The sequence below is a fragment of the Lupinus angustifolius genome, chromosome LG12 (assembly GCF_001865875.1).
Source record: "Lupinus angustifolius cultivar Tanjil chromosome LG12, LupAngTanjil_v1.0, whole genome shotgun sequence".
NCBI classification, from domain to species: Eukaryota; Viridiplantae; Streptophyta; class Magnoliopsida; order Fabales; family Fabaceae; genus Lupinus; species Lupinus angustifolius.
The window spans coordinates 13,944,220-13,959,252 of record NC_032020.1 but is presented as its reverse complement, the minus strand read 5'-3'; the positions used below and the strand labels follow the sequence as shown (position 1 = coordinate 13,959,252).

The window sequence follows — 15,033 nt, the reverse complement described above, 5'->3', positions numbered from 1 at the left end:
ATGGCGTAGTGGAGAGGAAATTGACGGTATGACTTAGAGCACCGTGAAGTAAGCAGGGACGGCACTGATTGGACGCTGATTCGCCAACAATGTCTTGAGGGAGAGTCTGGGTGAGACGAGTCCCTTGTATTCCTGGGGAGGTACCCTGTTGGATCGGACAGTTCTCATAGGCCAAACTAGGCAATCTTTGGAACTTTTTGGAAGTTTAATATTATGTATTAAGATTATAATAATAATGTGTAATAATAATAATGTAAATCATTTTGAATTATTGATAGTTAACATGTTAACAATATTGGAAGTTTAATATTTGAAGCATTTACACACGTTATGTATTCAGATTGTAATAATAATAATGTAAATCATTTTGTGGCAAGAATTTTGGAGGCAAATAGATTCAATGAGGTCATGACACATGCTAGAGATGATGTAACAATTCAATGAGGTCATGACACATATACATAAAAGAAGTTTTTTTGTTAAATAGTAAATAGATAACTAACATAAAGAGAAAATATTGATTATTAAGCAATGATTTAATTTGGTGATGGACTCGATCCATATAACAACAATTATGAGTATATCTACATAAATCATGATAATGAAGTTCTATTTTGTTGCATATAACAATTTATTATTCCACCATCAAGGTTAGGAAACACATTGAAGTTAAGTAGGCTTAATTTTTTTGGTGGAGTTTTAACTGAAAGAGCTTGAAAATAAACCAAAACGTAAATTAGGATTAGTTTTCAAGTTTAATTTAATTATGTTTTTGAAAATTGGGAAACTTAATAATATGCTACAAAATTAATCGAGGTATAGGTCTCAAATCAAGCATGAGCATTTGGACTAAGCAACAAAGACTCACCATGTTAGATCTTATTTGCACTAAGCCACTAAGCTATTTCCCATTTTTAATCGTGTACTATGTTTTATTTAAATTTAAATGTTAACTAAATAGTATTATCTTATAACTTTACAAGTCAAATGTAACAACAAAGTGGCTGTAGTTTAGTGGTAAGAATTCCACGTTGTGGCCGTGGAGACCTGGGCTCGAATCCCAGCAGCCACAATTTTTGCCATGTTAATTTGTTCTCCTTCTGAAAGAATTCGATATAATTCCGTGAACCAAGTCATGATTAAAAGTATTATTATGGTGGATTCTGGAATTCCTTCCCAGTTCTTAACTTCTTATGCATAGCTGAAAAATAAATCCGTCAGGTTTTTTTATTGTTTTTACACAAAACGAGGAATATGATAGTGATGAAGGAAACAAAACATATATATAAAAATAAAATAGTCACGGACCACCTTAGTTTGGGTCATGGGTTACACTACAATCTAAGATTCAAGATTTTATACTCATGGAAGATGCAATTATTCCCTCCTCTGATTTTTAAAATAGATTTAATTAACATATAAAGATTTTAAGCATGCTTATTCGTTTGTTTCACGTTTTCTTCGCCATTTGCACAAGTCAGAAAGTAACTTCTGCTCATTCCCTTGTCTAATTTGATAACTCACATTATTTTTAATATATTTTGCACATGAACCGCTGGAAACATAATCGTTGATTTATAAAAACCTATTTTATATTATAGCCTCAGGCCCACAACTAAAAGTCAACTACAGGTACCATTATAGTCAATCCTAATTTGTTTTACATTTTACATTTATTTCAAATCCTAATCAATTGTTGCTTTCACATATTGTATTGTACTCCCTCTATGTTCCCATTTATATTCCTTTTGGAGATTTTTTAATCGTTTTATCCAATCCCTTTTAGATGTTTAAGATCACATGATTTTTTTTTGTAATGCAACAACTATATTTAGGAATGAAAGAAAATTTAGTATTTCATATACATGTATGATTCACTTTTTAATTAATTTGAGGTATTTTAAAATGATATATTGAAAACACATCATGTCTGAGCATAAAAAATAATAATTCATATTTCCAAAGAAAACTTCTATGAGGATATAAGATGATGAAAATATTATAACTTTTCACTTGAGTTTTTTTTGGTTGATATTTGATGAGTTCAAGTCTTTTTAAATGAATGAAAACAACATATGAATGTAGATTTTTTATTTATATATTTACAGTTAATTATTTGTTATGTTATATTCATGTTTTTTTAAAAACTTTGATACATATATTTCTTTGTATTTTATTATTATTTAATGAATTTACAGTTAATTATTTGTTATTATTTACAGTTAATCTAGCTTTGCAGGTACGTGTCTTATGTGATAAAAAATGATGATACTCGAAATTAAGGAGAAGTTTTATTGGATTAAATGTTGGACCATTAGGTATCGTATGTGATAAGAGCTATGATGTTATATGAGACTGAATGTTGGATCCATAAAATATCCACAAGATAATGGACTTCACGCAACATATATGAAAATATTATGTAGGATGAATAGACACTATATATAATATATGATTATAAATGAAAGCATTACAAAAAAAGTTAAAATAACTCTTTTTGTAAAAAAGATCGTAGAATTGCGCCTAACTGATTTGGACATATATGAAAGAGACCAATAGAAGCCCCCATAAGAAGAATATGTCAAATGAATTAAAAAATCCATATACAAAATGATTAATTAAAAAAACTTCTAAATTAATAATTTGTCAATAAATATAATCTACAATATACAACATTACTACATCATTAATTCATGTAATTGACTAGTGGAATACATTCTTAATTGTTATTGTAAACTCTTTTTTATATGATTTGCTTTATTGCTCACCATCTTTTAAGGAAACCATAATGTCATTTTAGACAAAATTATACTATATCATAAAATGTTAGTGGATCGAAAAGAAAATATACTTTTTCTTTCTTTATTTGTTATTTCCCTCTCTTTCAAATCGGAATATACCTTTACTAGAAATCCAACTTAGCAGCGCCTGATTGATTTTGAGACTTTGATAAATAACTCCAAAATTAATAAGGAGTTATTATCGAGACTAGCTGGCAGTTCATGAATACCGCCAAAATTATGAAAAGTCGTTAATATCTGAGATTATAATACGTGAAATAATGTTTCAATAATCTAAATTTTTATTTTTTTTCTAAAATTTAAATATTTTAAAAAAGTAACTTCTCACATTCTCCATACCTGAGAGAAATCTATTTCAAACTACATATATAACGTATATAAATTATAATCCACATCAATCTGTGAACATTAATAAGCACACCTAACCAAAAAGTCTTGGTTAAAGGTTTAGGAATCTTCTCTCCAGAATATTCAAGTACGTTGACTCTCACAAGTCATGCCCATGCCCAGTTGTCATATTTCATATATGTATAGATACCAATGGAGATTATTTGTCCAGATTTGTGTTGCTACTAGTTTCTCACATTAATTAATTATAATATGTCATTCTATTAAATAAAAATATAAATTTAATATATATATATTGATAGTATAAATATTTTTTACACTGTCAGTCAATCATCCACCATTGATTTATTAATTATCATTGACTCTCAAACAAAAGTAATACAAATCAATGATGGATAATATGCTGATAATATAAAAAACTTTACACTGTCAATGTATAGATTTTTAACTCTAAAAATATTATAAAATTAAAATTATATTAATTGGTGTAATTTGATTGGATATAGATAGAAAAATACAATTTTTTGAGACAAATTATCTCTATTCAGTGATACCTAGTTATCTTCCTCAAAACCTAGTACTAATAAGTAAGGCAGTAAGAACTAATAATAGTGGTGCCAACCTGGCTAATGAGACAACAAGCCGCAATCATTTCTTCCTCAAAAAATACATTTATTATCTTTTTACCTTACCATTTTCTTTTGGGGCTATAGGGTACCTAGCTATGTATATATTTTTTCTTAAAAAACTAATTAAACTCTACAATTCTAATTACAGGTTAGCCTCACCCTTACTTCCTTTTTACATTACGTAAGCTAGACTAAGATTTCTTAATGAGCCTAATAAAATTTTGAGATAGTAGTTGACCAACCTAATTTTCTAAATAATTATTATAATTTATTTGTTGTTCTAGCTACTCTATAGTTTTTTCCTCTTTTCTAGGATGTACTTGTGATGGGGTTTGTTGAGTACCGATGTGCTTTTTTTTTAAACGAATCTCTTTCCATATCAAACTAAAAATATTAGAGTAGGGTTGAAGAAGACAGAAGAAAAGGTTTTCAGACCAGAATTTTGTGGGTTTGAACTCATGCCTTGAAACAGACTTAACCAACTGAACTAAGTATTTATACGTCACGGTTGACGTAATTTAAGTTTATATAGAAATGTATATTAACAAATTGAATAATGACATATTTTTCAATAAAATCTTCCTACATTAATAAACAAAGTATGTTTCCTTCATATATATTATTATTTTCTTATGCTTTAAGAGTATTTGTAGGACTTTTTTAAAACAAAATATATAGGAGGTTGAGGCATTTATTAAGGAATCGAAACTGAATATTTAATGATTGAGAAGTGTTTTTTTAATTCTGTAATCAATTCTGTTTTTATTTCCGTTTGATATGAAGATCAATTTCCAAATATACAGCAGAATTCTAAACAAAAAACGTCTATTAATAGGTCAATCGATATTATGACAGAATATTATAACACAAAAGACGTTTTCACCATTTGTTCACCCTAACCTCTCCTATTATAGATATAAAAACTCACACCAAGTTCAATACAAACCAATCATAGTAATATCTCACGTACCATACTAGTTTCCTTTCCTACATAGCCAGTGACATTTGCATAAGGTTTATATAAAGTAAATACATAGTGATCAATGGCTTCTCCTCCATTACCAGTAGCATATCAAGCATGGACGAGTCAAGCAGTACCAGATTGGTTAAACAAAGGAGACAACGCATGGCAAATGGTTGCAGCAACCTTAGTAGGAATTCAAAGCATGCCAGGTCTTGTTATTCTCTATGGCAGCATAGTCAAGAAAAAATGGGCTGTTAATTCTGCTTTCATGGCTCTCTATGCCTTTGCAGCAGTTATCATTTGTTGGGTTACATGGGGTTATAAAATGAGCTTTGGTGAGAAACTCTTACCCTTTTGGGGAAAAGCTGGACCTGCTTTGGGACAAAGTTTTCTGATCAAACAAGCAGCGTTACCAGCCACACCACATTACTATAAGAATGGAGTGTTGGAAACTGCTGAGATTGAACCTTATTATCCTATGGCTACTATGGTTTGGTTTCAGGGTGTGTTTGCTGCTATTGCTCTTGTTATTTTGGCTGGATCTGTGCTAGCTAGGATGAGTTTTAAGGCGTGGATGTTGTTTGTGCCTCTTTGGCTCACTTTTTCTTATACGGTTGGTGCTTTTAGCTTGTGGGGTGGTGGGTTTTTGTTTCAATGGGGTGTTATGGATTACTCTGGTGGTTATGTCATTCATCTTTCTTCTGGCTTTGCTGGTTTCACTGCTGCTTATTGGGTTAGTAATTTTTTCTTAATTGCTATTTTTTACTTTATGAATAGTTACATAATCACACATAGATAGTCCAGGGTTCAAAATTTTAGAAGTGAGTTTTTTCTTACGAAGGAAAAAATATATGGCTATAATTTTTTTTTGAAGAGTAATTACCGATTTTAATCTCTTATATTTCTTTATCTTATCAATTTAGTCCTTCAAATGAATATTTATTCTTTTCCTAAATATATATGGGGAGTATTTATTGTGCTTAAATCCAATATCACTTTGAACATTTGAGAAAATATTATATAAGTGATGAGGCAGGCATGGTAAGAAATAGTGAAATACTGTGTCTCTACTTCAACCATGTAGCTAGAGATTGAAGAATATACTCTCAATGGAAAGACAAATAGGATAATTTTATAATAAATAAAATAATAAATTTATTATATATTATCTTTTGTGTGTTTTTATATGTTACTTACCTCTCTAGAAAGTATATCCCAAAGATTCAATGGTGCTGACCAAAATGATGAATTTTGCATGTGAATGTCATTAATTGTGGCAATTGCTGTGTTACTCCCTATCCTTAATTGATTAGATATTTAATTTCAAACTTTTGCTCCTTCCATATATATTTAGATAGAGTAATGAGTCTCCTACTAATTATCCTCACATATATTTTGTAAATAATTTATCATCTTATGATATACATATATCATTTTCCATTTAGAAAAGTAAAAAAGTCAATGTATAAGCCCAAATTAAGTGGGTCATAATGCAGAAAATGAGCATGTCAAACAAATAATAGAAAATGATAGCATTAATATTATTTGTACAGGCATGAAGAGAACCTTGTTGTTGTTGCTTGAAATCCAAAAAACATTATTCTCAAAACATTTGACTGAACTTATTTTATTAAAAGAAATAAGAGAATCATGTGATAATGTTTGTTTAAGAAAATAAAGCATATCTCATATTTTATATTATAAGAAAATAATATATTAAAATCATGACATATATTATATCTAATTATTTTGTTTAAAAATATTTTCAAAACTAAACAAAAATAATACATATCTCATATTTTTTAGTTAAATGAGATAAATTATTTACTGATATGAGGAGAAAAGGAGAAAATATGTCTGGTGTCTCACAAATTATACCTTGTATGTACCGTTAGTATGTGATTGGTTAAAAAATATATTTAACTTAAAAATTAATAATTTTACTATTTTTCTGATCAATCACAATTAATAATACATGCAGTGACATAAATTATGGGAGAATATATTTATAATATGTTTTCCTCTCTTTATTTAAACCATTAGTAGTCACACGCTAACTAATAAAGTTGATCGCTGACCACTTAAATTTGGTGTGCAACCACTATCAATTTAATAAGGTTATCTATGCATTCACGTCACATTAAAATTGATTCTCTCATCCTTCTCTTTTTTTTCCATGATTTTAAATTTAATATGTTATTTGAATGGAAATTAAACTAAATATTCATTATAAATAAAGATGTTGACATGATAATTATTGATTTACAAATTTCACTGAATGCAATAGGTGGGGCCAAGATTAAAAAAAGACAGAGAAAGATTCCCACCAAACAATGTGTTGCTAACTTTGGCCGGAGCAGGGTTATTATGGATGGGATGGGCAGGCTTCAATGGAGGAGATCCTTACTCCGTCAATACTGACTCCTCCATGGCGGTGCTTAACACCAACATTTGCGCCGCCACCAGCCTCCTTGTGTGGACATGGCTTGATGTCATCTTCTTCAAAAAACCTTCCGTTATTGGAGCCGTTCAGGGCATGATCACCGGCCTTGTTTGCATCACTCCGGCTGCCGGTATGTATATAAGATATTTTAAATTATGGTTATGATCATAATTGCCCTATTATGGTTTCCTAACATAAATTAATATCGTAGAAATTTTTAAGGCTACATATACATTTATTTGTATGATTTTTTATTTCCAGCCTATTTTTTAAATATTTTTATTAAGTTTTACTTAAATAAGTTGAAAAACATTAGACATTTTTATATCTAGGTTTTGGTGTGCATGAAACATTTTTCATATTCTAATTGCAACTTGCATCAATATCATTCATTAATTTCTCACTTTAGACCCTACCTTCCTTCACGGCGCCATTGGTTCCTCTATAATATCAATAAAAGCATAATAATATATAATCATTCAATGGTTTACTTTACTTTTAGGTATGAACACGAGAAATTCCACAGTTTACTTTAGATTCTATAGTCTTAGTATATCCTACTCCATCTAATTTTATTGCTTAATTTTCTTAATTGCTTCTATGGTCTTATATTTCTTTTATGAGGTCCTGTTTTACTCATTCAAGGTTTACGTATAAATAAAAACTGAAGTAAGAAACATTCAAGATTAAGAAATTAATTGAACAATATATCTGCAGTCTCAAGGAGACAAGGACCAATTGACTATACTATCTAATTTACTTTTATTATTATGACGTGATTAATTTGTTCAGAAGTTGAATTGGAATATAATGTAACATATGATATCACTTGTTTATACTTGAACATAAAATGATAAAATTTGTACTCTGAAGTATGAATATCCAACCACTTGATCACTCTAGTCCAAAGGTGATAGTAATGCATTCAAATCAGTACGAAACTATATTCTTCTTCATGAGAATATAGGTCTTCTGCAGAAGAGTGAAATTATATTTTGGCATGTAATCTGAATAGGTCTTGTTCAAGGATGGGCTGCAATAGTAATGGGAATTCTATCAGGAAGTGTGCCATGGTTCACCATGATGATATTAGGGAAGAAGTTCATATTGTTCCAAATTGTTGATGACACCTTAGCTGTGTTCCACACTCATGCTGTGGCTGGACTTCTAGGAGGCATACTCACTGGTATATTCGCGGAGCCTCGTCTAAGTGCACTCTTTCTACCAGTCACCAATTCAAGAGGAGCAATATATGGAGGCTCTGGTGGAGTACAAATCCTTAAACAAATTGTGGGTGCTTTATTCATAGCTGGGTGGAACATTTTAGCCACTTCAATTATTTGTTTTGTTATAAGTTTGATTGTTCCACTGAGAATGACAGAGGATGAGCTTTCGATTGGTGATGATGCTGTGCATGGGGAAGAAGCTTATGCTTTGTGGGGAGATGGAGAGAAACTTAGTCTCTATAAAGATGAGGCAACAAACCATGGTGGTGTTATTATGTCAAGTGGTGCCACCCAAGTGGTATAGCTATGTGATGATACAAATAAGGGTAAAGTTGATATGAAACATTGTGGGGACATGCAATTCCTTAAGGGGATGAGGGATTTGATTTGTTTTGTGCTTGTGTTTACGTACATGTGATGTTGATGAATTTATAAAATTATTATAGTTGTCATTTTTTCCCAATTAAATGATTTCTTCATGTTTCCTACACCAAGGGTATTCCCAGCTATAAATGTACTAAGTTCTGTATTTTTGTGTTATTCTCTTTATATTTGAAGGTTTCAATAGGGCGTTTTGGAATGAAAATTTGAGTTGATGAAATAGGAATTTTTTTGTTTTTGCTTGATATGGATGAAATGGGAAGCTTAATTTTTGCAGTTTGGGAGAATGAGAGTCCACAGGTATTTGGTTAAATTTATGTAGTTCCCCATCATAACAGCCAAAAGGTTTTTAGCTTAAAAGCAGCTTTCAAGTTAAAAGGAAGAAAAAATCTGAAACCACAACCTGAGTTTAGATTTACACGTTGTTAGCGTAAACGGGCCACAGTGACTCAAATTGATAAGCTATATATGACAGGCTAGCCCATAATCCCATATCCTACCATTTTCATTTCTTTATCTATCTATATCAATACTATCGAGGTGACCAGAACATAGTGTAATTATTACTCGACTAATTTTTACTTTTATATTTTTCCCTTAATATTTTTTATTTTATACAAAAATTACATAATCAATAGTATTCTAAAGTAAAATTGTGGGTGTTAAGAATTGTAAATGAACTTTATAAATACAAATATGCAACAGCAATCCTCCACCCACTCTATGTTCCATGCTCTTTTCAATCCCCTCCCTCTACTCTATATTCTATAATAACTTCTTATTTTGTAACTGGAAAATATTAAGATTAAATGTTTAGAGGAAAAACACACGCTTCCTATTTTGTGCTTTGATCTACACGTTCCTATTTTTTCTTGTATTTTTCATTTGTTACATATAACATTCTTAACATCATTACTTCTTCTCCCTCAAACACAACTACTTGAAGACTATGAGTACAACAAATTAATAATTTTAGAATTCTCTTTTATATCACATGCCAAAAGATATGTCTTTACTTTTAAATATACACTCAATACAAAAAATGTACAATTCTCCAAAATAAAATATATAAGAATGCGAGTTGATAAACATTAAATTCTTAAATAAGACATTTAAACCACTTGTTGATAAGACTCTTAATAAATTATAAAATATGTACAAAGTGATACCAAGAATTTAACTTTAGGAAGAAAATTTAAAAGCTTGGTTGTAATCTGATTGATTAAATCAATCAATAAATGTATGATTAAATTATATTAAATCAAATATTATTCAAACCATCAAGTAACTAACTCATGGTCCGACTAATGTAATCAACTAAGTCAGATTGATTTTTAAAATACTACTTCCATTTAAGGGAAAAGTTAACTATTTCGAGGCACAAATATTAATAGTGAGCTATATTTTTGCTTATAGCAAAGCCTTTTCTCTATATAGCCGGAATTGAATTGAATCTCTAGCATTTATTGTTTAAAGAACTTATTCATCTACCAACAATATTGGGCTTCTGGGCTTTATTGGTACTTAATAGTAATGTTCTCTACTGCATTACAATTATAATTGCATAAGCCACAATTTTTTGAAATGGTCCAAAACTTGAGATTAAATAACTGTAATCATAGCCACATGCAGTTTTAAAAATCATGTTCAATGAAATTTCTTTCAACAACCAAGAATTGATATAATCAAGACAGATGCATCGAATACAGTACAAATGGACTCAGTTTTTTAAGATACAACATACAAGTTCAATGCATATTTGATTGCAATTTAAAATAGTTAAATCCTATGAATAGTTTATTAATTGATTTCCTTATTAAAAGAGTTGATTAATTGGTTGATAATCAGGTTATTCAGTATAATGTTGAAACATGGATATATAGTTTTATGAGAGGCTAAGAGGTAGAATAGTATACTGATAGAAATGGGAACGCAACAGTGTTTTATATATATATATATACCTATTGCCTTCTTACCGAATGCCTCTCTCTTCCTACCAGACTTTCCTATATTCCAGGAAATATTGCCACCTCATCCCCTTGTAACTAACTTTTCTTTTCCCTCTCTCCTTGACCCACTTTCTTTCTTCTGGTGTACACTTGCCACCCTATGGGTCTTGTTTGCTCATTATTAGTAATGAGCTCATTAGCCATAGGTGTTCTATCACTGTCCCCTCCTGCGATAACAACCTTGTCCTCAAGGCGTAGATAAGGAAACTGACTTTTGAGTACTTCCTCATCTTCCCATGTGGTCTCCTCTGCCGTTATGTTTTTCCACTTAATTAACCATTGCCTCTCTTCTTGTCCTTGATGCAAAATTTTGCGTGAAGCCAGCATTGTGTCAGGTTCATCAATCGCTTCAAAATCGATTTCTAAGTCAGACGGCAACACTGCTTCCACCGCATAATCCCCCACTGCCTTTTTAAGTTGTGAAATGTGAAAAACGGGGTGCACCCTGGCTGTTGGGGGTAATTTGACCTTGTATGACACCGCCCCGATGCGTGCTAGTATCGGAAATGACCCGTAATACTGTGGAGCTAACTTCTGGTTTATCCTTCGAACCACCGTCTACTGTCTATGAGGTCGCAGTTTGATAAATACCCATTCTCCGACTTCAAACTCAAAAAATCTGCGTTTCTTGTCCGCATATTTTTTCATTTGTTGTTGAGCTCGCACTAGATGATACTTCAGTTGCCTTAAGGCTTCATCTCTATCCACCAGATCTGCTGCCACTGTTGCTACTCTCATTTCTCCTTGAGTAAAGTGCACCAACGAGGTGAGGTTCTCCCATAAACCACTTCAAAAGGAGTTTTTCCCGTTGATCCGTGATATGTCGTGTTATACCATAACTCAGCCCTAGGGATGGCAAAAAAACCCGTACCCGCAGGTACCCGCGGGTAAAACCCGTACGGGCACGGGTACGGGTCACAAACGGGTACCCGCGGGTATTATAAATGGATTTTTAAAAATACCCGTAGTACATACGGGCGGGTACAGGTATTATGGTACCCGTACCCGCGGGTACCCGTTATTTATATGAATAATATATTATATTTAATTAAAATAAAAATATATTATTCTAACATTTGTTACACTATGTATATTTTTTCCTTTTACTTTGTTTATATATTTTATTGAGTTTGGTGGTGAAACACCCTACAAATATTATTACATGGGTAAAAACACACATGTTTTACAAAGAAGAAATATATATTTTGTTAAAAAATGAGATAAAAAAATCACAGAAATGGAAACCACCAATAAATTTAGCATTTTTGTCAAATATTCAATCAAAAGGTACACATATAATTAAATTTCATCTTATTTAAAACACAATTTAAGTAAAAATTTAAAAAATTATTTATAATAGAGAAACCCGCGGGTACCCGTTCTACCCGCGGGTACCCAGAACTACCCGCAAATACCCGCTCACGGGTACCCGTACGGGTACGGGCGGGTATGGGTATTACTCTTCTATTTTGAAACAGGTAGCGGGTAGCTACTACCCATGCCCGCCCGTGCCCGTTGCCATCCCTACTCAGCCCAAGGCACCCAATACGACCACGTCTTGGGCTGTTCCGAAACGAAACACCGTAAATACGCCTCTAAACATCGATTGATCACTTCGGTTTGGCCATCCGTCTCCGGGTGATAAGCGGAGCTCATCTTTAGCGTTGTCCCCTGCAAACGAAACAGTTCTGTCCAGAATAAACTCATAAACAAGGGATCCCTGTCACTTACTATTGATTGTGGAATTCCGTGAAGTCTGACTACCTCCTTAGCAAATACTTCTGCTACCTTACTAGCTGTATACGAGTGTTTAAGTGGCAGAAAATGGCTATATTTGGACAGCCTGTCTACTACGACAAAAATAGCCTCAAACCCCTTTGATTTTGGCAGTCCAGTGATGAAATCTAGAGAGATGTCTTCCCATATTCGATCTGGAATTGGTAACGGCTGAAGTAGCCCTGCTGGAGATGTTGCAGCGTATTTTTGACATTGGCAAACGTCACATTTCTTAACAAAATCCTGCACCATTTTCTTCATTCCAACCTAGTATAAATTTCCAGCAATGCATTTATAAGTCCGCAAAAACCTGAATGTCCTCCCACCGGCGAAGAGTGGAATTCTGCCAACAGTGTAGGAATAAGTGTAAATGTTGCTGCCAATACCAATCTCCCCTGGTACATTAATACTCCCTGCTGTAAGGTGAAACCGGTTCTGGAAGTCGCATCTCTTTGCAAATCCTCCACAATCTGTTTCAAGAACGGATCTTTGTCCATTTCCAATTTTAGGTGTTTGTCATCCACCCAAATCGGAAAAGAGGTGATCTCCCTTAATTCTCCTTCCTCAAACATTCTGGACAATGAATCTGCAGCTTTATTTTCAGGACCGAGTTTATAGATTATCTCAAAGTGGTACCCCAACAACTTCGCTATCCAATTCTGTTGATCAGCCATGGTTATTATTTGTTGGAGAAGATGTCCCAAACTTTTTTGGTCAGAATACACCTTAAAACTCCGCCCTAAAAGGTAGGGCCTCCAATGTTGCACCGCCAAGACAAGAGCCATCAATTCTTTCTAGTATGCCGACTTGCACAAATTGTTTGGAGATAGAGCCTTGCTGAAATATGCAATTGGTTGCCGATTCTGCATTAACACCGCCCCTATGCCCTTCCCGGATGCATCACATTCAATCTCAAATGGTTGGGTGAAGTTCGGCATCACCAACACGGGGCTCCGAGTCATCACCCCCTTCAATTCTTCAAAAGTTGTCAAGGCTGCCGGGTTCCAGTGAAACCCCTCTTTCTTGGTTAACTCTGTTAGAGGTTTGGCGATTTTGCCATACCCCCCAATGAACTTCCGATAATAACCCATCAATCCCAAGAAGCCCCTTACTCCCTTCACATTGTGTGGTATTGGCCATTCCACTACACTCTTAATCTTTTCGGGATCCACTGCCACTCCTTGTTTGGAGATTAAAGGACCAAGATATTCCACCTGTCGGCTCCCAAACACACACTTCTTTTGATTAGCCATAAATTGTTGGTCCCGCAAGATTTCCAAGACTGTCGTCAAATGTATTAAATGTTCCTTCCATCCTCTGCTGTATACCAAGATGTCATAAAAAAAAATCAAGAACGAACTTCCTTAGATGAGGCTGGAATACCTGGTTCATAGTCGATTGAAACGTTGCTGGAGCATTGGTCAAGCCGAATGGCATAACCAAGTATTCGTAGTGACCTTCATGCGTTCGAAACGCTGTCTTATGCACATCTTCTTCCTTCATACGTATCTGATGATACCCAGACTTCAAATCTAGTTTAGAGAAATAAGTCGCTCCATGAAGTTCATCCAATAATTCCTCCACTACCGGAATTGGGTATTTATCCGGAATAGTAACCTTATTTAACTGTCTATAGTCCACACACATCCTCCATGAATTATCCTTCTTCCTTACCAATATGACCGGACTAGAGTAAGCCCTCGAGCTATGCCGTATGATCCCCTGCTGGAGCATTTCCCGCACCTGTTTTTCGATTTCCTCTTTGTGATGATACAGGTACCTGTAAGGTCTCACCGTAACTGGTCCTGCCTCCTTTTGGAGCTCAATTTAGTGAACGACGCCTCTGGATGGTGGTAGCCCTTGAGATTGCTAGAACACTGCCGAATATTCTGCCAAAACTTGCTCAATTTCCTTCCGTTTCTCTGCTGGCAGCCCTGGTTTCTCCCGTGGTGCACATGTCTCCCCCTTTTCTTGCATCAAGCTTTGTAGTGACGCTATCGTTTTTTCCCGATGCTTGGCATGTTCGTGCCTCTGCCCCTGTAACACAACCTTTTCGTCCTTCCAACAAAAGCTGATTGTCATTTCTACCCAATCAAAGGTGACTTTCCCGAATCGTTGCAACCATGCTACGCCCAAAATCATGTCTAAGTTTCCCAATTCCAGCACATAGGATTCTACTGACGTCTGAAAAGTTCCCAACTGGATGCTCACCTTCTTGCATTTACCCCCCGTGGCCACCTTATGCCCATCTCCCAGTCGTACTCCCATAGGTTTTCCTTGCTCCACTGCTAATTCCAATGCTGTGACCACTTGAGGAGATATGAAATTGTGGCTAGCACCACTATCAATTAACACTAGAATTGATACTCCATTAATTTTCCCTTCCACCCGAAGTGTAGCCGGAGGAACCCCACCTCGTCGTTTTGTCTCCATCACGCCAAAAACCCCCATAGACC

General features: G+C 33.8%; 1 protein-coding gene, 1 long non-coding RNA gene and 1 other non-coding gene across 3 annotated transcripts in view; 2 read left to right on the top strand and 1 right to left on the bottom strand.

Moving 5' to 3' along the window:
• The window catches only part of LOC109363054, a 15,280-nt gene extending 9,735 nt beyond the window's left edge, over positions 1–5,545 (bottom strand). Inside the window, exon 1 of the long non-coding RNA XR_002109469.1 lies at positions 5,534–5,545. This is a non-coding gene — a long non-coding RNA (uncharacterized LOC109363054). The remainder of the gene's footprint in view (positions 1–5,533) is intronic.
• On the top strand, positions 1,001–1,072 carry TRNAH-GUG. The gene has a single exon. It is a non-coding gene; the product is annotated as a tRNA-His (tRNA).
• On the top strand, positions 4,713–8,863 carry LOC109363052 (ammonium transporter 3 member 1-like). The gene is made up of 3 exons (XM_019609224.1): positions 4,713–5,475; positions 7,030–7,315; positions 8,201–8,863. The coding sequence occupies exons 1-3, from the start codon at positions 4,822–4,824 to the stop codon at positions 8,713–8,715; spliced, it is 1,455 nt and encodes a 484-aa protein (XP_019464769.1). The 5' UTR covers positions 4,713–4,821; the 3' UTR covers positions 8,716–8,863.

Excerpts from the sequence above, each read along its gene's own strand:
- LOC109363052 (XM_019609224.1), top strand. The coding sequence starts at position 4,822 with ATGGCTTCTCCTCCATTACCAGTAGCATATCAAGCATGGACGAGTCAA. Across the intron at positions 5,476-7,029 it reads GTTTCACTGCTGCTTATTGG|GTGGGGCCAAGATTAAAAAA; the intron begins GTTAGTAATTTT and ends TGAATGCAATAG. Across the intron at positions 7,316-8,200 it reads TTGCATCACTCCGGCTGCCG|GTCTTGTTCAAGGATGGGCT; the intron begins GTATGTATATAA and ends TAATCTGAATAG.